The sequence below is a fragment of the Pan troglodytes genome, chromosome 14, assembly GCF_028858775.2.
Source record: "Pan troglodytes isolate AG18354 chromosome 14, NHGRI_mPanTro3-v2.0_pri, whole genome shotgun sequence".
NCBI classification, from domain to species: domain Eukaryota; kingdom Metazoa; phylum Chordata; class Mammalia; order Primates; family Hominidae; genus Pan; species Pan troglodytes.
The window spans coordinates 22,511,415-22,535,283 of NC_072412.2; the positions used below are offsets into that span (position 1 = coordinate 22,511,415).

Here is a 23,869-nt window from a genome sequence, read left to right on the forward strand (position 1 = left end):
ATGTACAAGGAAAGCAAAAGACAATTTAGCATTGAAAGAAGGGCCAAGAAAGTCTAAAATTATTCTGTATTAGATCCAGACAGCTTTCTTTAACTGGCATTTATGCTATCAAGTGACTTAGTGACTTGTTATTTTCAAGTCGGAAAAAAAAACACTACAGACGTTCACAGTTTACAGAGAATGTCCATTCTGCCATTTCCTAGGGATCCAGCTTCTCTGGGGATGGCTGTCACTAGGAGTCACCCACTAACAACCACTGTCACCTTTCACTGCCCAGAGTGCTGCGTTTAAGCTGCATTTCCAGTTTAAATGAAAGATGAAAAATAAGAGTGTTTTTTTCAAAGTCAACTACAATAAAGATAAAATCTGGGACTTCAAGTCTAGAAATACAGTTGTCCCCCTTTATTGACAGGGGATATGTTCCAAGACCTCTAGTGGAAGCCTAAAACCACAGAGAGTACAGAACCCTGTATACACTATCTGTTTTCCTGTGCATACATACCTCTGCTAAAGTTTAACTTATAAATAAGGCTCAGTGAGAGATTAAGAACAATAACTCACAATAAAACGAAGTGATTATAACAATATGCTAGCATCAGTGCTCTTGTGCTTTGGAGCCATTATTAAGTAAAATTAACGGTGACTTGAACACAAGTACCACAATAACTTAACAGCAGATCTCACTGTGGAGACGGCTCCTCAGTGACTCACGGGCTGGGAGCGTAGACAGCTGGAGATGCTGGACACAGGGATGATTCATGTCCTGGGCTGGACGGCTCAAGATTCCATCACGCTAGTCAGAAAGGGGTGCCATTTAAAATGTATAAATTATTTCTGGAATTTTCCATTTAATATTATCCAGACCAAAGTTGACAGCAGATAACTAAAATCAAAACTAAAACCAAAGAAAGTGAAACAGCAGGCAGCAGGGGAGGAGCTGCTAAAACCTCACTGACACAAGCCAAAGTCACAATGAGGCTTACAGCACACAGTGCTCAATACTGATATTGGAACCCTGTTTGTTAGAAAAAAAAAAAAAAAGGAAAAAGCTCAATTTCAGTCAACCAGAAAATCAGACATGTTAGGGATGTTCCTAAATGGTCTAGAAGAAAACCAAGGATTTGGTTTATAAGCTCATTCCAATTGTATGGTGCCATATTTATAGATTTGTGCAAACAACTGATCTCATCTTCTTGGCCTAACCCCAGATATTTTCATATGTATGAATGTGCTCAAAATAAGCCACTGCTGCAAGAATTGTCTTGTACATAGCTCTGTCTTACCAAGAGTGAGTGCAGTGAGTGACGTGGGTTGTGTTCACTCATGCCAACATTGCCTGACAGACCCTGTGGAATCCAGTAGGGATGGCACCATGTCCAAAAGGCTGAAGAAGAGACCCAGAGCCATGGAACAGGACATAGGGTTTATTGAGGACTTAACAGATAGGGCGGTCCAGTAGCAGCGAGCTGGACTGGAAAACTGCTCCCATTTTTAAAAAGCATGCAGGTTATACAGCATTTTCACTTAGCAACAACTTCCATTTAACCCAAAACAAAGGGCCTCGATCCCCCATATGGCCTGTGTTCCAAGGGATGGGCCAGGCGCTCCGATGTCCTTCACAGATGTGGACTGAATCTCAGGGTTGGCCACTCCCAGACTCCTTAGCTCAGAAGGCTGAACACACATTCTTCTTGGATCATAGAGTCATTCTCAGGGATTGCCTGAGTTATTGCAGTCAGGTGCATCTCCATACACCGGGTGAATGTGCTGGGATAAACATCCATGGACGCTGTTAGTACAACAAGAAGGCACATGGGTTTCCAAGCTTCTCCCCAGCCCAGGCCCTATCATCGCACCTGCGGCGATGCACAGACCACCCCCGCCCCCCCCCCCCCCAAGAGGTGAAACGTGGTGCCGCGGGCAGAGGATTCACCTGGAAGTCAGGAAGCCTGAGTCCTAGTGCTAGATCAAATTCCCTCATTACCTGTTTGAATTCGGGACTCTTATCCGGCCCTCTCTAGGCCTGTCTCTGCAAATAGGGAATATAATATTTGCTTAATTATGTCATAGGGTTTTGAGACACTACTGTAGGAATATGGGTGCCAACATTTTGAAACTACATTACTGTGATATTAATAGGAACGTGTAGTAAAGGTGTAGGTGGATATGGTGCCATCATCAAGCCAGCTGCGGGAACAGCACCAGAGTGTGTGGGCAGGACCCATCAGATGACAGCCTGCTAGTGGAACACAGGTCTTCAGGGGAAGCCACTGCAAGTCATAACCTATGAAGTTGTGATGTCAGGAGCAGAGAAATGCAGAAATAAAAATCAAGAATGAGGCGTTAGATAATAACCTAAAGATTCTACTTGAAAAACATATTAACAGCTATTTGACTTCTTTGACCGTGACTGCACCAGACCATGCACGGCACAGAGCTGCCTGCAATGCTGTGGGGTCGTGTGATCAAGCCTCACCTGGCAGGTGCACACCGGGGAATGCGTGCAGCAGACAGCAGGTTGTTAATAGATTGGAAGGCAAGGATAAGAGCCACATAACATAAAGGAAGGAGCTCTCCTTGGCAAGGACAGAATTATGCCTACCCACATTCAGTTTAATTCCTTGTAACAAGTGAGTGCCCTGGAGTGGGCAACGTTTGGCTGCTGGATGTGACGATTTTTATTTCCTTATCAAAAAGATTTCCAAGCCTCAATCTACGGCTCTTTGTTTGCACTTCAGTTTAACTAAATTATCATATGACCAGAATATCCAGTAGTTTTCATTTCATTTTAATTGGCTTAGTCTGTGTGTCTACTGCTTTTCAGCATCTAATAGGAGGCTGTGCAGTTTCAAATAATATTTAAAAATTAGGGAAATGGTTGCCAGCTAATAGGATGAATTTAATTGCCTCTCATAGGAAAACAAAATCAGGAATAAAATCAGGATAAACTTCATCATTCATGGGTAAAAATTATTAAGATGAATCTATTCCAATGGATTGTACTTTATCCTAATGGGGAGGAGAGGATTTACATAAAGTCAAAGTGAGTCACAAGATAAATGTGAATCGGCAGAATTCTAATATGTTTGACAAATAATTCTGAAAGGCGTGTTTAGAAGCATAGCATCACAAAACTGAAAAGCAACCCAGTTTATTGAAACAAAAACAAACTGTAAAGGTGAAACATGTTTTCACAATGGGGTCACATTTCTCAGCTGGACTCAAACAATGACAAACCGGAAAAGTGCGTCCCTCCAATGTGGAAGGAATTGTGAAGTCCCAGCCTGCATGTAAAATAGAACTGGGCTTTAAAAGAATCGGATAATTACGAAATGAGTTACATAAAGTCAGGTGCCTATTTTGTTTTCTATGAGGAGAAGAAACTAATTGGAAATCTTGTGAGAATGGGGATTTGCTGTTGACCAGGGTGGCCCTTCCTTAACTCCTCGTCTCTCATCTTCTCCCAACCAGCTTGTGCTTGATGCTGAAACTGTGTGCTTACCCAAGCTGGTGCAGGGGACGTGGGGTCCCTCTGGCAGCTCACAGAGCCTCTACGAAATCTGTGTGTGTCCAGATGGGAAGCTGTACCTGTCTGTGGCCGGTGTGAGCACCACGTGCCAGGAGCACAGCCACATCTGCCTCTGAGCTGCCTGCGTCCTCTCGGTGAGCTGTGCAGTGCCGGCCCCAGATCCTCACACCCAGGGAGCAGCTGCACATCGTGAAAGACTGAGGCAGCGTGGATGGGAAGTAAACGCTTCCAGAGGAACTCAGAAAAAATTATGTGCCAATGAAAGTGTTTGGACAAAAACTACATGATCTCAAAATGCACGTGGATGTGAGACACAAAAGTTGACAAAATGGAAAAGCAATGTGTTTTTCCACTGGATTTTCACCAGAACAATTGCGAATTATCTCTGCCTCGCCTCCCCCTATCTTGTCCGTGTGGGCACACACTGAGTGTTGAGTTGCCGTGTGGAGTTAATGTATGACGCTCCACTGTGGCTATCTAATGCCCTGTTGAGAGTAGCCTTGCTCAGTACTAAAATGCCCCAAAGTTCTATACAGCATTTCCTTTATAGCATTCAAACCTCGCATCCTCCCTTCAGTTTAATGCAAGTAAGTCAGGTTTCACAAGAAAATTTTCAAGTTTTGAAGGGAATTTGAGGTTGATCTGGTTTTCAAGATGTAGTTAAAGGAATAAATCACTCAAAATTAAACTTTCTGTATATAGTCAATAAGCAATAAAAATCAACCTCATTTTTCAGACTTCACAGTTTAAGAGTGTCTTTTTTGATCCTCACAAATCTTTGAGGTAGGTATTATTTTTCCCCAAGTTACTGGTGACAAAGGCTCAGGTAGAACAAGTCACAAGGTCACATGGTAACTACTGAAATTAAACCAAAATGTAACCCTAAATTTACATAGCTCTTTTCACTTTGAAAAAGTTTCATGTGCTATCTATCTGTCTCCAAAACACCCGTCTATGTGATAATTGTACAGCACTTATTTGACAAATAAACTGAAGCCCAAAGAGGTTTTGTCTCTACCAAGATCAAAGGGCTAGTCTGTGGTACTTGCCTCCACATGATAGACACAAGTCTGGATGTAACTTCATAGAAACAAGACACTCAGAGCTTGTGAACATGTTTAGTGCCAATTGGCTGTGTAAGGTGCTATAGAAATCAAATAGGACACACTGAACCTCTGAAGACAGGTTCGTTTTGTGTAGGCCATCCACTCACTTTGTAAAATGCCCTCTATCACAAAAAGTGATGCATTTGTTTTTGTTTTACTTATTATAAGAAGAATCTCCAAATAGGTGTAGGGAGACCAACAGCACTGCAACTTTCTAATGATATGACATATTAATAACTATCAATACAAGTTCAAATTCATTTTCCATAGTCTCAGAATCAAGAGAAAGTACAAAAGTGAACTCTATTCCTAATGCTTAGTAAGATGTTCATTTAACAGCATAGCCTGCTTATAACTCCCTGATGTTTAAATGGCCAGAATGCATAAACACTTGAAATTGCAAAATAAAAATACAGTGCTTTCCAAGCAGTTAAGAGCAAACTCAACTCAGTGTAATTCACATTTCACAGGCAGTTGGGTGCTTTTACTTATAAATTGATATTTACCTTTTTCCATTTGGTTGAGTCCTGAGTAAACTGCTTTCTTACTGTGACATTCCTATTGTCATAGTAAATGGTTCCCGGTATTTTGTTCCCTGTTTGTGCGAAATATGTCTTCAAGCCCAGCTGATAAAACACGGGATCACTAGATCACTAAACATTTATAAACTAGCTTGGTTCTCATATTATGTGTCCAAAAATTTGTGTGTAGATGATAAAGTGAGGTAAATAAAAATAGTCAAGTAGAAAGTGTGGAGAACAGAACCTTTTGAATAAAAGGTTTAAATTCTATTTTTTTATCCTTAGCTATATGGAATAATGTTGAAAGAAGTTGTTACAGATAAATGCATTCTCCACAATAAGGAATTTATCCTTCATTAGAATCAAAGCTTTTAGATGAGCTGTATTCTAAAATGCATTACATAAATCTGTCTTATTAAACATATAATTTAAATTTTCATTGAAGGCATACAGTCATGGTTATAAACATACATCACAGGGTATATAGACTGATACTCCTATAGACTATTGAGTGTTGCTACATTAGGGATCTAAAAATAGCACTCATTTATTTCCCAGTTTATGAACTGACAAGTAGATACAGTCAAAAAGATGAAGATCAAAATCTACTACTATTATGCTTTAATAATAAAGATAGTGGTCCAGGTGCGGTGGCTCACGCCTGTAATCCCAGCACTTTGGGAGGCCGGAGCGGGCGGATCACGAGCTCAGCAGATCGAGACCATCCTGGCTAACACGGTGAAACCCCATCTCTATTAAAAATACAAAAAATTAGCTGGGCGTGGTGGCGGGTGCCTGTAGTCCCAGCTACTCAGGAGGCTGAGGCAGGAGATTTGCTTGAACCCGGGAGGTGGAGGTTGCAATGAGCTGAGATTGTGCCACTGCACTCCAGCCTGGGCAACAGAGTGAGACTCCATCTCAAAAAAATAAATAAATAAAATAAAAAATAATAATAAAGATAGCTGGTTTGCAGCAAAATGGACTTCCTAATAACTTCACAGCTGAATAAAACACAAACCACTCTGGTCACAGGCAGAACTAAAGTCTCCCAACTTCTATAACTGCTACATGAGGAGGATGGACAGATGCCTTCTCTGAAAGCAGTCAAATTCACATTAGAAGAGTCAAGCCATGTGTGTTGGGTTCCCCCCGCCAACCCCCACTAGGTCATCCAAAAACTTCAGTCTGTGCTCCTATGGGAAACAGGAAATGAGGGTAGAAGCTCTTCTGAAAGAGCAGAATTTTGTGCACGATGGTTTTCAGATTGTGTCTGCTGATGCAGCTTTGTGTCCCCTTCGATTTGAAACATCGCCTCTTACTTGGCTTTAGCAGTCTTCTTCACATATAGTAAATTCCACTTCAAATATGCTTCTATATGCTATTTTCTACCAGCACTATAAATGTCATCCTTGAGATCTACAAAACATTTAAACTACCAAAAATGTCAACTGGCACCAATGAAAGAAATAAATCCTACTCATCCCAAAATCAGACCTGTGAACAACTCAGACCTGTGAACAACTCCTCTTCATTCTGTTAAATACTATTTTAAGATTTTTCCCAAATCATTTTTGGGCTCTCGGCACTCCCTGCTCCGTTAACGAATTGTATGGTGCAAGTTTTTCACTTGTTTCCTCCCGGAGACTATGAACAATCGAGCCATCCCTCTGGGGATGCCCTGTCCCTGTCCCTGGAGCCTCTGCAGCAAAGACCCTGTTCACGAGTGCAGAAGCTGCTCCATCCCTTTCCTAGACTGCATGCTACTCAGGAGCAGCTGATCCACACAGCAGTAGACAGCTTCCTTTCTCTTTTTAAAAGAAGCAAACTATGGAAGAGGGTGGAGGAAGCGTAAAATAACAAAATAGTTCAGGTCCAAAATTCCTTATCCTCAATTTCAGTATCTAAAAAGCTTGAAAAAGTGAAAATTTTCAAATAAGTCTGCTGTAAACTATTGGTGGCAAAAGCTGATTCAAATTACATAAGGCTATTGATCAGGTCTGTGTATTCAATTTACTGTGAACCCTCATAGCCTTAACTGCAGAAATACTAATGTGTTTGATTACAGGTACAGCCTGTCCCTGGTGGGAGCACTTCATTAAAAAGTTATATATAATTGTATTAACTTTCTAAAATCAAATTATGAGGGGTTTCTTTTGCCTGGAAAAACACAAAACTCCAACTAGATCAACTATCAAGGCCAAATGAGGTTTTCTGTGTAAATTTTAATATTCAAAAGCAATAAAATCTAAATGCTGAATTGAAGCTTCGAAGTAGCAAGTACTTTAAATAAAGCTGAAGGCACAGAATTCAGGTAGCTCCAGAACAGAGAGCACTCTTAGCCCTCATCTGCCTAACTCTGAAGACTTGTGCCTCAACTATAAAGATGAAGAACTCATATCTGTCAGTAATAAAGTGTGAATTAGTCCCAGACATGCAGCTGTCCCTGAGGCAATGAAAATATCAATTCAGCTCTACCTAGAGGAGAAAAATATTTAATGTATCTGTTTCCAAACACATATATACCATATATATCAGCTAATCTGATTCCCTAAAAAGGTGACATAAACTCAACTAAATCAATGAGCACCTAAACCTAGTATATAACAAGCACTTTATATTCTATTAATCCTAAAAATCTATAATTCCAGCATGAAAATATACAGGAAAATATTTTCCTAATATTTCCAATAAATACACACATACACACACATTAAAACTTAATATTAAGATGTTAACTTTGATTTCCAATGAACTATTTCTCAGGAAACACCCATTACGATGATTTCATATGTACATTTTCCTTTATTAAAAGTATGGCACTTTATATAACAGCAGAAATAATTACATGATTTCACATCCAGAAGCAATAAAATGTGGAGGTGCAAACATTCCTTATTCCCAATAGAAGTAAAAAAAGTTTCAACATGTTCTGTAAGCCCTTAATTGCATAAAGTATATTTAGCATCATTTACAGCCAGTACACTTATATAAACTAATTATCATTACCTTTTACATTCTGCAAAAGAAATATGTTAAAGTAAAGAAGCATGGCGAGACAAACATGAATTAAATGTCAGTTCTGATCATTCATGGGGAAATATAAGCCGATAATTATAAACTACTAGATAACACAATGATTTTAACAATTTTTGATGTTTTTAAAGTTAAAAAAACTCCACTACATGCCATATTGAAAGGTTTTTTTTTTTTTGAACTGCAGCACCTTTAGACAACAAAAGATTGCATCCTGTTCAACCACACTATATAAATTATAACATTTGTGGAAAATATGTACACACAAACATAAAGCAAGTGTTCTAACAGTTAATAAATGTTGTCTTGGCAAGCAGTTTCCAGAAACAATACTAACATCTGGTAATAAGAACTGCCACCATTTTGAGTTTTCCGTTGCTATCTTCATCAAACAGGAAGCCTGTAAACATAAGATGTTAAAAAAAAAATTTTAAATAAAGATGTAAAGTGCACTCAGTGCACTCTAAAAAGTACTACCTTCACACTCTTAGTCAAGTAATAGGATTAAAATACTCTACCATTTCTTAAATGCACTGAGTACAACATAAAATTACAACAAATTCATGATCAGAGCCAGCTGATAAGAAAATAACGCATCCAAGAGGATCCACTTAAAAAAATGACAAACTACAAAGACTTAATTCCCCTTATGTTTAAACCAATGATATGTCCAGTGTTTCATTAGCTCCTTCAAAAATACCATGTTAAAAACATAAAATTAACTTCATCCTAACCAGAGACATACATAGACTCTTATCTAACAAACTGCTAAGCTTTGGTTATATAAAGTGCAGTTCAATGATGTATCATCCCAATCATTCAAATCCATCCAGCTACTTTGCAGCTCACCACCATCTTCAAAACAGTTTTCTTTTAGATTCAGTTAAGGTTTTCCGTTGGTATTCATGTTCATAACAACTCCAGAATTCTCCAAGAACAATCTGCAATGTGCTTAACAATTCCTAGCTAATTGGCAATGAAGCTTAATGAAGTACAGCAATTTATTCGTGCTACAACACATTCAAGATCTACCTTTTCTTCGTTAAATATCTTCACACTTTTTGTTGTATAAAATTTTCAAGTTTTATTATGATACAGGCAGTACATTCCATCACCCTCATAGCAACCTCAGAAGTGAACCTGTCATTTGGGATCTGAGGAAAGGGAAGCAAATCAGGGTATCTTGTTTTTAAACTGTCTGCACCATAAGCTTCCAATGTGTGAACATCATTTGTCAGTCCTTCAAGTTGCTGACTATATTCCTCTATTTTCTGAGCAAGTGCAGTTGGTTTTACATCTTTATCAGACTTTCCCCTCACAGCATAGTCAGCTGCAATCAAAGCTAACTTGGTAGAAAGGTAACATTTAAAGCACACCCACTCATTGGCATTTTTATGAAGGTCATTCCTGGCAGCTGAGAAGTTTGCTCTGGCTTGTCTTAGCCATCTGCGTGCTTCCACTGGATTGCCAACCGACTTGAAAGTGGGAGGAACAAAGAACCTTTGAGAGTAAGTCTGTCCGGCTGAAGGGGGGCATTTTTCTTTGTTCTGTTGCTGTCTTTCAGATTTATGGCTCGTTGCTTCTTGATTCCATGAAGTATAGAATCTCTGAAATGAGTATTTGTCTGACTGAAATCGGGATGCTGAGGTTGAAAATGTTCGTCTGGAGGCCCTGTCTGCATTTTGATCTAGAAAAGCCTGTTTTTCTAATCTGTTGATTTCATTCTGCAAATGTTTAAAAACTTCATTGGCAATGTCATGGTTCTCTGGATTTTTGTCAGGATGCCATTTCAAATACAACCGCCTAATAATCTTTTTTCGTTCCGATTCTGGAAGCTTCCATGCTTGCTCCACCACAGATGTCACTTCTTTTAAGATTTCTGGTAAAGAATTAACCTTAAGCTTTTTGGGGGACTGATGTTTGGAAGAAGTCTTGTGGCTCTCTCTACCAGAGAAAAGAGGAGGAATGCTTCTCAGGCCAGGGGCGAGGAACTCAGTGGGGCTGGTTGGTGTAGAAGGAGCACTGTCCCTGCTTTGAGAGCTTTCCTCAGGTCTTGAAAACTTATACAGATCAAGAGAGCTAACTATTTTATATTCACTATAACCAATATCTATCTGATATATCTTTCCTAGAAAACTAGAATTGTCAGCATCTTCTCTTTCAACTTCTTGTACAATAATTGCATATGTGTATGTTGGCTGGTATGATCCATAGATATCACCACCTTCAGCATCAACAAGGTACCCAACATACTCTCCCGGATAAAAAACATTCATTGGGTCCATAAGCAGAGTGTAATGAATTTCAGCAGGAATTGGTGTGCCAGGCATTGGAAGTTCCAGCTTTGATGGCTCCGAAGAGTCATATTTCACTCCTAAACTGTCAAGTTTCTCACCAATCCTGTAAATATCATTGCATCCTAGCATAGCAATTAAATATGAAGTGTCAGAAATCAAATTGTCAGTTGCTGATTTAAGAGTCATTGCCAATGCTAACAGGAAATTAATGTCTTTACTGTCTGAATGTTGAATGTAGAGCAAGATGACTGCATTACCAAATCGCTTCAAAAAAGCAAAAGTTTCACTTCTGCTGTGGGGAATAGGATTAAAACCTTTAACTCTTAATGTTGTTTGAAGCTTTTCAAAGCAGGATACTTTCAATCCTTCTCTTAGGGCTTTGCAAAGTCTTATGGCTTTTTCTTCATTGGCCAGAAAAGCATTATCATTTTCATGCTTCATAATTCTAATCAGTCCTGTAATGAACTGTTCAGAAGACAAGAGTAACTGCAATCTTCCTTGAAGAGAACACAACGCTCCAAACTGACAAACTTTGGGAGTCTCTTCATCTAATTGTTCTTCAAGTATACTGCTCAATAATCGAGGTCTAAGTTTTTGAGGAAAGAGCATTATCAACTTAGTGTGAAATCCATGGTCTTTCCCTAAGTAGCACTGGCTGAGATCAACTAACATTTGCACACCAATATTCCCCTGGATTCTACTTTTATAATGTGGCGCATCGTCAAACACTAAGATGCTTGACTTTACCAATCTACCATCCTGGCTTGGGAGGTAAAGCGCAAGGTCTCGTACATTCTCGAGATCACTCCTCACCTTGACTGAATCATTCTGTAGACTCCTGAACAGACCAGAAACTACTCTCTTAACTGTACGCATTTCATTAGGATCTAATTGTTTGCCCTCAGAATTTTTAAATATGCGGCTCAACACTTCAACATATTGCTTAGTTGAAATAATATCTTCAGTACCTAAGTGTTTGAACAACTGGTGAAATGTGCCAAGTTCTAAAGGTAGCTTGTACAAGTAAGGTTTAAAATCAGATTCATATTCTAGGTTTATGACTACCTCCTCAGGCTTCAGAAGTTTCCAACCATCTTCTACCATCACAAAAGCAACCCCTCGCAACTGAAAACGAAATTCCCTTTTTTCTGCACTGAGGAATTCATATATGCTCCTTAAGACTTTTGCTCTAGTTTTTACCATTTCTTCATCCAAAGTCGTTATGTTGCATATGTTTCTGCAGTTATTGATTACCTTATCAAGAGGAGGATCCAGGTTAACATTAAGCATATTTAAAACTTGTTCAAGCTGTTCTTGTGGACCAAGGTCACTACCTTCTTGTTCTTTAATGCTTAAGGGTGTAGCTTTCTCTGGAAGAATAGGGCAGGATGTCCATAACAGCTGGAGTACATCACATTGCTTGAATTTTGGATTTACCTGTGCTCCGTTGAACTTTATAAGAGGAAGTGTTCCATTTACCTCTTGATATTGAGGATGAAATCTAATGAATTCCGCGGGGGCCCGCTCAGGACATAAGAATGGTATTAAAGATAGTTCTTTCAGAAAATTTCCAGATAACAAATCCATTCGTTCTTGGAATATATGATGCAGAAGGATATCAACTGTATTTTGCAATGTTTCTTTGGACCAGTTTTCTGTATTAGCCCTCACACTGATTTCCTTAGCAAACTGTAACAACTGCTGCTGAGAAAGTATGTATTTTAGTCCAATATTTCTTAAGAATTCCACCCAGGATGTCATAAATGTAACATGATTTTTGGGTTTTATAAGTTGTTCCAATTTCTTAAAGAAATCATTAGGAATAAACAATTTTTCAGGAAGCATAACTTCAAAAACTCTCACAGTTCTATCATAGAAATGCTTTGCTTGCTTTAGTCTACTGTTAGCATCATGGATTATCAATAAACTTTCCAGTTTTTCAAAAAGTTGTTCCTTAATCTCTGATAATTCCTCAGCACTTGATAATCTATTCTTAAGGTAGATCAAGTGCTCTAATTTTGCATCATAAGAGAGATTTTCAATTTTTGGTAAGAGGTGTTTCAAATATACCTCAAGATCATCTACAGGTACACAACCAATCACCTCATATAGTTCTTTTAAGTGTATTTTTTCTTCAAGAAATGCAGATGATGATGATTGTGTCCATTTCTCCACTTCAGCTGAAGGGATACTTTTTGTAAGTACGTAGCATGTTCCAAATTTTCCAATGCTCACATAGCGGCCACTGATGGATTTATAGCACGGAAGTGACTTTAGAATTTTTATATCATCTTGGGACATCAAATGATTCAAATTGCAGTTGAAATACATCAAAAGTGCCTCAAAATCATTTTCTACTAATTTTTCTGCTCTAAATGTTGAAGTTTGGACCATATAATGTAGAGCCTTCAAGATGCTTGTGGGGCTCTCTATATTTGCTGTGTGACATGACAACAGAGGAACAAATGCACTGTCTTTGGAACAAATTTTGTTCAAAGCAAGCTGAATACAGCCAGCTTTCATTAGAGCATGAAAAACTTTATCACTCTGGGCATTTGGAAAAACTGCAATGTGCATAAGGCTGAGAGGAAGCAGAACATCTCCTTCAGGAACCACAAGCTGGTTGGCTGAAACAGTAAACTTTGTTCCTGGAAGCAATGCCCAGTCTTTTAGAGTATCAACAACAATGTCAAATGTTGGTTTTGTTTCTTCCTGATCTTCTTTCACACTTACAGATTCACTAATAAAATGCCATGCATTCTTAAGCCAAGACTCACTTGCAAAATTGTCTTTCCACTTTGTGCAACTTTTGGTCTTATATTCTCGAGGCAACACAGAGGATAACAAATCAGCAAAGCTGGAAATGTCAAACACTTTTGCAACTTTACAGTTCAATAAAATATTACTATATTTCAAATATAATGTATTCATAAACAAGTCTTTGCGGGATGGAATCAATTCATGATATGTTGTTAGAAACTTGGGTCGTTTTGCATCAAAAGTTTGCAAAACACTGTCCAGTGTGATGAGAAGGGGCAATCCCTCAACTTCAATCTCATTTTCTTCTGCATCTTTAAAACAATAATCAACTAAAAGTTTTAAACTATGAAAAAGTTTTAGATTAGTCTGCTGCAGACGACAAGGCAGCTTCCCAATATGGCAATTAGTGTCAGGAGAGGAAAATGTCATTAAAAAAGATCTGATATCAGCAGGGGTCACATAACTAACAGGAATATCTGCATCTATAAGACAGTGGTAAAGATTAGCAGTTTCATCACAGTTATAAACCAAGTTGAAACCAATTTCTAAAAGGAGATGTTTCAGCCTATAGACATTCTCTGCTACTGTTTTGCGTGTGGTGATATTATAATCTGCATTTTTAAGGTGTTGTAATTCATCCTGTAGTAAATTGTCAAAAAATGGTCTAGTTTTATTTGAAGTAGACATATTGATCCAAGTAATTATAACTGCAGAGTGCAAGTCAGAGCCATCAATATTTGGAGCCCGCACAACAGGTAAAAGACGTTTCATGTCTTCGTGAATGCAATTGTAAAGTGCTTTCACTAGACAATATAAATCTGGCTGTAGATCAAGACGGTTAACTGGGAAAAACGATAAAAACTTCTTTAAAGTGTCCTTTACAACATGAATAGGGGTGTTCTGTAACACTGATAATGTTGGATCAGAACCAGGGAAATACCGTTTTTTTAACTGTATTAGCAATTCAACATATGCAGGAGCTATTAATGCTGTCATTAAACTGTTATTCCAGTCACTTCGAACACCAACTCCATTATCATCACGCCACAGGTTCCTTCTGGCTGAATCCAGTGCAAAGTGGCCATTCACATGAAATGGCAGCCCAGTCTCCAAAGAAAGAGGCAAAAAACAGAAGGCCCTATGGGGTTTTTTATAGTTGTGAGTAATGCAGGCAGCTACTCCACCACGTGGGAAAAGAGTAATATCTTGGTTCTTGTGAGCTGATATGACACTCTTAGATACTTTCTCCATACTTGAAAAGCCTGATCTATTACAAATTAGCCACGTAGTAAGATTTCCTTCAGAGTCCTCAGTATCCATAGTATAGGTTATTTGTTGAACTGGTATGTCTTTGAGCTGCCTCTTTTTAGTAACACTATCAATTACAGATGCATGAAATTGTTTCCTTTTCAATCTGTCTCCATCTGTGATTTTGCCCTTTACTGAATACAGCACATTTAGAGCTCCAGTACTCTTATCTATTTCACAAATAGAAATTTTTTCCATGTGATTAAGAAACATGAGAAGTTCTGCCCCATCTGAGCGCAGTTTGTCCAAAAGATTCTGGACCATTCTGTCTGATGCTGGAACAGATGAAATTTCCGAAACTTTTGCCATTTCTGCATTACGAAGAGGAAATCTGAACATTGTGCAATTATCCAGTTTAAAATGGGTTCCCAGATAAAGATCCAGAACATCTGAGAACTGTGTCCTAAAATCTGCATCCAAATCTCTAAACATGCGTCCGGGACTAATGGATGTGGCCCCTGGTGCATATCTGGCATGAGGATCAAAAATACACAGGATGTCATTGCCAGAAATAAAAGATGGGCAGTCTGTGATATGATACACAGAATTGAATCCTATTCCATACTGTCCAGTTTTATAAGGATTTCCCTCTTTCGTGCCTTTTCCAAGATTCTGAATTCCTCTAACATCATCTTCTGTAAATGGCTGGTTGTTGTACACACAAAGTGCTGGCCCTTGCAGTGGGGCCCACTTATCATCAAATATTCTATCAACTGGATGCTGTCTAGGATCAAACACAAAACAGATTTCTGTCGCCTTTGCATCATCAGCATTTTGAAGAAGCTCTTTCAACATTTCCTTTTCAGAAGGATATGCATTAAGGATGCTCTTAATTCTGCTGGTCAATTTTTCTTTCTGCCCAAATTCTGTGCCAAGTGTTGTAAAACAGACATTGGATGCATATCTTTCTAAGGCTTTGTGTCGCTTTGGGACTGCTCCTAGTTTTACTGCTACTTCCCTGGGTATGTCAGCATGACAATATTTTACAGTGGTATCCTTTACTTTTATCCAAGGGCAATCATTGTAGCATAACGATTTAGCAGGGAGAAGCATAAGATTAGTATCTGGCAATAATATCTTGCCATAATTTTTCTCACAAAATTCTTGTTTCTTTTCTCTAATGAGACTCCATATTCCTTCACTGATTATTCGTCGGCAAAGCTGAAAATTCTCTTCTGTTATTTGCTTTGTTCCTCTTTCTTGATCAATAGATTCCAAAACAAGAGCAAAATCTTCAACAGTGAATGACTGCCTCACACCCACGGTTTCAAAAAGTTCGCGGAAATTATTTTTATATTTATTAGGCAACTGATAAAGGTATGGTGCCGCCTCAAAATTTAAATGAAAAGAAACCTTTTCTGAGTCAACATATGCATTCTCAACTAGAATGAAGCTAAAGGGTTTTAACTTATCAATAATTGACATCTTAGTGATTTCATTTTGCATCAAGGCTTCATGAAGGTATTTGTAGCAAGCATTGGTGATATTCTCCTGGTACAGTGTAATTCCATCATCAACTGATTTTGCTACTTCTTTCAATTGGTTTATAACCAGATCAACTGTTGGCTTCTTGAGTAATCCCAAAAACTCTTTAACAGCCAATGACACTGAACCACAACCTCTAAAAGAATGGGAATTTTCATTTAGAATTGGTTGCAAAAGACAAACTATATCTTGATGTTCAGCTGTATAAAGGTCAGTTGCTGCAAACATGGTTTCAGGCTTAAAACTGTTGCCTTTCCAGTCCAAAGAAAAACCTGCTGGTTTTGTCAGAAATGGAAGGAAGGGGATTGTTTGATATTTTGCAGCAAAATCCTTTGCTCTAGGATCCCTTATTTTTAGTTTCTCATCAATAAGACTCAATAAGATACTACTTCTTAGGCATGCAGCAACATGATCACTTTTATTAATTTCAGCTACTGACACTGCACGTTCTAGCATATCATCCCATAAAATATCATCTTTTGCCATACCTAACTGAACTAGTTTAATCAAAATAATAGGATTGAGATAATTCTGAGTAGAACCATAAGGGAATCTTCCATCTTTAATATCAAATAACTTTGCAACTCGTCCTTCGGGGTGGATCAATCTTGATGGCAAAACCAAAGGATGCCCCTCCAAGGAACAAGGAATACATGGAGTAACACGAAGAATTCCCGAGAACTCATCAACTTTTTCATTTAGAACAAAGATCATTAAAGGATCTCTAAGTTCTGCTTCAATTTCTTGAATATTTGGAAAAAACACTTCAGAAAAAAACTGTTTCTCTGAAAATGTGTTTTCAAGTAGTATCTGTTTGCAGCCAGCTTCTTCAAATCCTAATTTTACAGAAGAAGGAAGTTCAACAGCACAGAGGTTTTTGGACCCAGTCTTCTTGAGGTATTTCAAAAATATCTTGAAGGCTGCTGAACCAACATCTCTTCTTTTAAGTATAGAGTCATCTAGAAATCTTACGTTCTTCATGGAAACCCAAGTAGATCCATCAGAGAAGACTTTGGTCAGTTCTTTCCCTTTTCCATGAGCTATATCTTCATAAAATCCTTGGCAAATTACAGAAAAATCATCATGAACTAAATCAGGATCGGGCCATACTGCATAGTAAGTATAATCCATTAGCTCCCCACTAGTGGCCAGGTCCCGTAAGACACTCAGTGCCTGTAAGTAAGCTTTCACAATAACATGTCTCATGAACGTGGTATTCCATCGTCCTTTTGTATCTGTTTTCCAGATTTCTTTCCTATTTGATGTAACAGCAAAGCACCCATTGATATGAACTGGCAAGCCTGTTTTTATTCTTAAAGGTAAATAGCAAAACACCTCTCCAATGTGTGGTTTCACTGTCCACTTCTGGTCCTGGATTTCTGACAGCTGAACTCCTACTGCCCCACATGGAACCAGTCCTAGTCTTCTTCCACTCTCACTCAGGGAAAACTTCAGAGCCTCTCCTGTGTCCATGCAAGTACACAGAAGCCACGTGGTACACTCTACTGTTTTCTGTGACAACTCATCTGATGGCTTTTTTGATTGGCCAGACTTAGCCATTTCAAAGAGAGCAGCTGGGTCATCATCTGGACCTCTAAAAAGTGGCGACTGTAAATCAGCAATCCTTCTGAACACATGGTGAAATTCTTCCACTGTGATCTGAAGAATGCAAGATGACTTTGGTTCATCACTGGGAAGCTTTTTATTACTGCTGCTGCAAGTCTTCATGAGCTTAGCAGCCTCTTTTAAAACACTTAAGACAGGTGTGTTCAATGCTTTGGAAGAGCAGGATTTTTTTTTAATTATTACTGTATCTTGTGCTAAACTGGGGTTGGTTTCCTCAATTTTCAAGTACTTCAAATACATTGACTTTACACTCTGAGTGAAAATGATAAGCCTGTGTCCACAGAGACTAAATTCATCCACAAGAGAATAAATATCTGCTGTATTGTAGCAGGTACTACTAACTTCACTCACTTTTGCTTCCTGTTGAGTTCTAAAGGACAGTCGGAAAAGAGTTCCATTATAGCTGTAAGGTGCTTCTACAGTCAAAGGTAACTGACAGCCAAATACATCTATAAATGGTTTGAACTGATTAGGAAATTTTCTAAGTCTTTTCTGTTGTTTACTCCAATTAATTTTGATCCCAGGATTGGATTTGTCTTTAATGTGTTTACTGATATGATTTATGTTTGGATCGAACATTATCATGAATTCCCGACTCATAATGATGGGAATGTCAGTGATATGGTACACAGAATTAAATCCAAGACCAAATTTTCCAACTTTGTCAACTTCTCCCCTTTTTAAAGATTCTCCTAACCTAGTTATGTTCACAAAATCTGAATCTGAGAATTGAGAATTGTTGAATGACCACAAAGCAGGTCCATGACAAGCTGCCATCCCTGGGTCTAGGAGATTCTCTCTTATGTCCATATTTCTTCTCATATCAATCAAGAAACTGCATTCTGTTGCATTTGCATCATCAGCGTTTTGAAGTAGTTCTTTAAAAATATCTGACACTGAAGGGTATTCTTCCAGAATATTTTTAATTCTTACAGTAAGTGGCTCTCTTTGTCCTGACTGCTCAAATCCCATGTTTTCAGGATTTATCAGTCTTGTACTAAGGCATGGAACTTTTAGCCATTCTGCAGTTTTCATGGGTATGTCCTCATGCACCAAAATGATTGGTTCCACAGAATCTTCAAGTAAGTCATTAAGGTCATCAACTTTAATGTCACAATAACAGCATTCGTGAATTGGCTTCATGATAAGTTTAGAAGGATTTTTGCTATGATGTATAGGAACTGGTGTGTTGGGGCTTGCTGGAATCTGATTGCTATATAGCCATCTGATAATATTCAACATAAGATGAAGATTTTGTTTGCTTTCTTGTTCACTGAGATCTTGGTCACTTTTGAGATATATCTTCTGAATAACCATGGAAATATGATCTGATGTCAACTCCTCTATTGAACCACAGACCTTAAATAGTTGGTGGAATTTTGCCATGGTTTTAGGTACATTATGCAAATAAGGCTGAAGGTCAAGATCATGGATTGGTTTAATCACAGCCTGGGCAAGTGGACAAAACTTTTTGCCAGTCCAAACCCATGGAAATTTTAAGGCTCTAAAAGAATCTTTCCCTTCATTTAGATGATCATGCATGAATCCGTAAATTTCAAGCAAAATATGCTGGAATTGATAGTAGTCTTCATCACTAAAGGTTTTTGAAGAATACCAATCAACAACAATTTTAAAGTGTTTTAAGACAGCACTAAGGCTAGGTTTTGTGAAGATCCCTAATGCTTTTTCCAGGTTTACATGGATACTTTCAACAAGAGGAAGTGAGGAGCCAATGAGAATTGCATGGCCTACATCACACATATCTGGTGGTGCACAGAGATTACAGAGATCTCCTTTCCAGACCAAAGAGCCTGGATAATTTGGAGGCCTTTCCTTGCAGGCTGGAACCCATTTTATTTTCTTCAATGTCATCTTTCCTTCAGATGATTGCAACAGTGTGTGATTCTTATTTAAAACCAGTAAGAGGGTTTTGGCTTTCTTCAGAAGAACATCTTGATCAGGACAAGCACCGACCTGTAAGGCTTCAATTTTTTTTGCCACTTCCACAACATCCTTTTCTTTGAGACTGGCTTCGTTTTTTAAACCAATCTGTCTTAAGGAGTGAAGAATATCTGGTGAGGTAAAAACTGAGGGTGGGAAATAGGTTCCTTCTTCATTACAAAAGAGATCCTTTAGTACTTCTATATCAGGGTCAAAGAGTTCACCAGCTGATACCATCTGTTCCTGTGATATCTGGATGAATTTTAATGGTGTTAACCACTCAAGCACATTTGGATTCTCATTTTTAAGAGAAGATAGATTCTCAAGGACCCATAACATAAGCTGTGTTACCTCTTCATGTGAATAAAATGCATTTTCAATATCTTTTAAAACAAGCTTTAAGCAGCTAGTGGTCTTTAACTGTTCTATTTTCAACATGTTTGCCAGACGAATAGTAGCTTCATCACTACTGTCTATTACTGAAATAGAAAGTCGCAGATCTGCTGGGAGTTTGGCAGTATGGTGTAAGACTTTACAACCTTTCAATTTTGTATAAGAGGAAATTCCCTGATCAGAAGAATGGTTAATGCGTTTGAATATTGCCAATTCTTGAATAATTCTTTTCTCTTTCTCACTGCTATCGGTTAAACTAGCCAAGAACTTCCTCAGGGCATCTTTGTGTGTTGGAAGTAGCGAAGTTATTTCATTACACAATTTCTGCAATGGCATCTTCTCCATTATCTGCAAAACAGCACTTGGTAATGGTGAATGAATATATTTTTTAATAAGCGGATGTTGTATAGATGCATCTAATTTTTTAAGGACAAACCCTCCAAGTTTTTGTACAATGTCTGCTAAAAATTCTGGAAGCTGTGCTTCAGATTCATCGTCTAAAATGACTAACGATGGAATCCTGAGTCTAATGAGTTCCACACATGTCTGACCTTCCTCTAGTATAGTTCTGGGGATAAGTGGCATCTCATCAAATAAAGTCAAATCCTCTGAAAAATGTATATAAAGATTTTTCCAAACCATCTTAAGCCATGAAACAGATGGGTGATTTCTGTTTTCATCAAATGGATACCATTGAACAATCAATTCTCTGCCAGGCCAGAATGTATTCATTACTTCCTTGATAAGACGTGCAAATCGTTCTGGATTTAGAAGCTGCAGCTGAGTACATGGTCTTCCTGTAAATCATACACAGAAATGTCATAAATACATATAATTCTACTACAACAGCTTTCTATTCTCACAAATAACACAGTACTGGAAGGTTCTTTTTTTTTTTTTTTTTTTTTTTTTTTGACGGAGTCTTGCTCTGTCACCCAGGCTGGAGTGCAGTAGCACAATCTCAGCTCACTGCAAGCTCCGCCTCCCGGGTTCACGCCATTCTCCTGCCTCAGCCTCCCGAGTAGCTGGGACTACAAGGGCCCGCCACCACACCCAGTTAATTTTTTTGTGTTTTTAGTAGAGACGGGGTTTCACCATGTTAGCCAGGATGGTCTCAATCTCCTGACCTCGTGACCCACCCGCCTTGGCCTCCCAAAGTGCTGGGATTACAGGCATGAGCCACCACACCCGGCCAGTACTGGAAAATTTTCTAAGAGTTGGAAGTACATGTAAAAATTCAGCAAAACTGGGCTAAAATAATTTTTAAATAATAGTGATAGAAAATCTATATATAAATCCATATTTACAATAACCTGTGACAAAAATAATTCTGCCTGGAAAATGCTTATTTGAAATAAATATACAAAATGCATTTAAATATGTTTTTTAAAGTATCCTATAATGTTCTGCAAATGAAATCAACATGGAAAACAATGTTTAGTGCTTATTTGCCCACAAATAAAAACACCAAGGAAAAATGCAGATAAAATTTATATAAGAATCTTTTTATTTAAAGGTAAAAATTGATACACAACCCCAATAAAGGCTGAGTATCCCTTATCTGAATGCTTGTGACCAGAGGTGTTTTGCATTTCGGACTCTTTTGGACTTTGGAATATTTACATTGTACTTACCAGTTGAGCATTCCAAATCCAAAAAATCTGAAATCCAAAATGCTCCAATGAGCATTTCTTTTGAGTGTCATGTAGATACTTGTTTCAGATTTTGGAACATTTGGGGTTTCAGATTTTTGGGTTAGGGACACCCAACCTGTATGAAGGATGTTTTGTGTTAACTTCAAGTTTCCAGGAGCCACACAGCTGCATGACCTACAGAGAAGGTCATGAAGTCAGCGCACAGAGACTGGAGTCTCAGTTGCAGCTGACCAGCGCTTTCTGAAGCTGAGGCAGCAATGAGACTTACATGGTTTCCTTTCAACAACTAAACAGATGTCTAATTTAAGTACCATTTCATCTTTCTGGGACTTGAATTCTCTCATTTGGAAAAATAATGGGGATGAGATTCTAGATCTAAAGACTGCTCTATATTTATGCCCAAATACAGAGCATATTTACAACTTTTTCAAAGTACCCTTTATCTAGCTACTTATTATTAAAGTGTGCTCTTCAGAGCCCTGGGATTTTTGCAGAAATACTTTGGAGGCAACAAAGGGAGCACGTGGGGCAGTGCTGTGAAGGCAGCAGAGCAGCTCCACTTTTGGATGTCTGATAAACTAAAACACTCAGAAGATATTTCCTTGGGTTGAATGGGGCAGTTTTTACTGATTTTAACCACTGGCCTAGAAATTAACAGTTTCTTTCTAAGTGAATTTAGTATTTCAGAGTATAACATTTATAATATCAGTAGGAACAAAATGAAAAAAAATAACACCATACATCTATAGGTATATTTTTCCCAGAGAAATAAAAAACATCTCAAATTCGATCTTGTATAGACACTAACATTCAATATTCTCCCTATGTACATATGACTTCTAGACTCTTGAAAGAGTGGTAAGGCACAGTGGCTCACATCTGTAATCCCACCACTTTGGGGCGCCAAAGCGGGTGGAACACGAGGTCAGGAGTTCAAGACCAGCCTGGCCAAGATGGTGAAACCCCATCTCTGCTAAAAATACAAAAATTAGCCGGGCGTGGTGGCAGGCACCTGTAGTCCCAGCTACTTAGGAGGCTGAGGCAGAGAACTGCTTGAACCCGGAAGGCGGAGGTTGCAGTGAGCCGAGATTGCGCCACTGCACTCCAGCCTGGGCGACAGAGCAAGGCTCCGTCTCAAAAAAATAAATAAATAAAAAGAGCAAGTTTGGAAAATATTATAAGAGGAATCCCGCCTCAGGCTCTGGAAACTTTTGCATATTGTTACTTTTTTATCCAAGAAAGCATACCCTTATTTCAGAGGCCTACGTATAAAAAAGATGACTTTATCTTCTACCAAGAAATTGCCTTTCATGTAACAATAAGACATTTAAAAATTACTGCCATAGAAATTTAATAAGCAAGGGCACACTTTTGCAACTTTAGGAAGGTGTCAATACCCAAATTCAGAATATTTTTCAGTTTCTACATTGTGTGATTTACGATAATGCAAGCAGCAATATTTAAGAAATTATAAAATCTTGTCAGCAGCTTGACTAGTATAGCCTGTTTGTCTGTAAGTCTTATTGAAATATAATTTTACAACATTGTTCTTTAAAAATTCTCACCGAATCAGATTTAACTATAATGGAATATCCAAATCATAAGACAAGGATATAATACTAGAGATACAAAAAAAGGGTTAGAAATTAAAATTCAAAACACTCAGAAAACAAAAAATTAAATATACACCACTTTGTGCTCTATGTTAATAATTGCCACGACATGCATTCCATAGATAATCTTACCCAATATCCTTGCATGAAATTTGGCAATTTATAAAACATATACCTACCTTCAGGAAAATTATCTCATTTAATGTATAAATTAAATGCCAACAAAACACACACACACACACTACATATAGCATGCAACTAACACATCGGTCATGCTCAACGGAAAAAAACATGAAAGAAAATAAAGGAGAGAGAAAATGTAGTAAGACACCAGTATACGTAAATTAAGTCAGTTCAATCTGAGGTCCTGAATTCTATCCATTGTATTTAAGACATTCAGCTTTTTAGTTATAAATGTTAACACAGAAACAAGTCTCCATGTCCTAGGTTAGAAAGCCACAGAAATTGTAAAGCACCTCTAATAGGATCAGCAAAATAATTTTTGTAGCAGTTTAATAAATGAAATGGTTTTTGTAGCCTTAAAAATTATCAGCACTGTCTCAGAGGTTAGCTACAGTACTGATATTATTCCAAGAGGCAGA

The 23,869-nt window shown here is 38.1% G+C and overlaps 2 protein-coding genes across 13 annotated transcripts in view; one reads left to right on the plus strand and one right to left on the minus strand.

Annotated features, from left to right (window-relative positions):
* Positions 1-4,266, plus strand: part of SGCG (sarcoglycan gamma) — a 166,236-nt gene extending 161,970 nt beyond the window's left edge. For all 6 annotated transcript variants that reach the window (XM_009426723.4, XM_009426721.4, XM_054665082.2 and 3 more), the window contains one exon: positions 3,472-4,266. In XM_009426723.4, the coding sequence (XP_009424998.3) occupies positions 3,472-3,645 (174 nt within the window). In that variant the 3' untranslated portion in view covers positions 3,646-4,266. The remainder of the gene's footprint in view (positions 1-3,471) is intronic.
* Positions 4,267-7,938: 3,672 nt separating this feature from the next.
* The window catches only part of SACS (sacsin molecular chaperone), a 103,325-nt gene continuing 87,394 nt past the window's right edge, over positions 7,939-23,869 (minus strand). For all 7 annotated transcript variants that reach the window (XM_016925039.4, XM_016925040.4, XM_016925037.4 and 4 more), the window contains one exon: positions 7,939-20,796. In XM_016925039.4, coding sequence (XP_016780528.4) covers positions 9,242-20,796 — 11,555 coding nt within the window. In that variant the 3' untranslated portion in view covers positions 7,939-9,241. The remainder of the gene's footprint in view (positions 20,797-23,869) is intronic.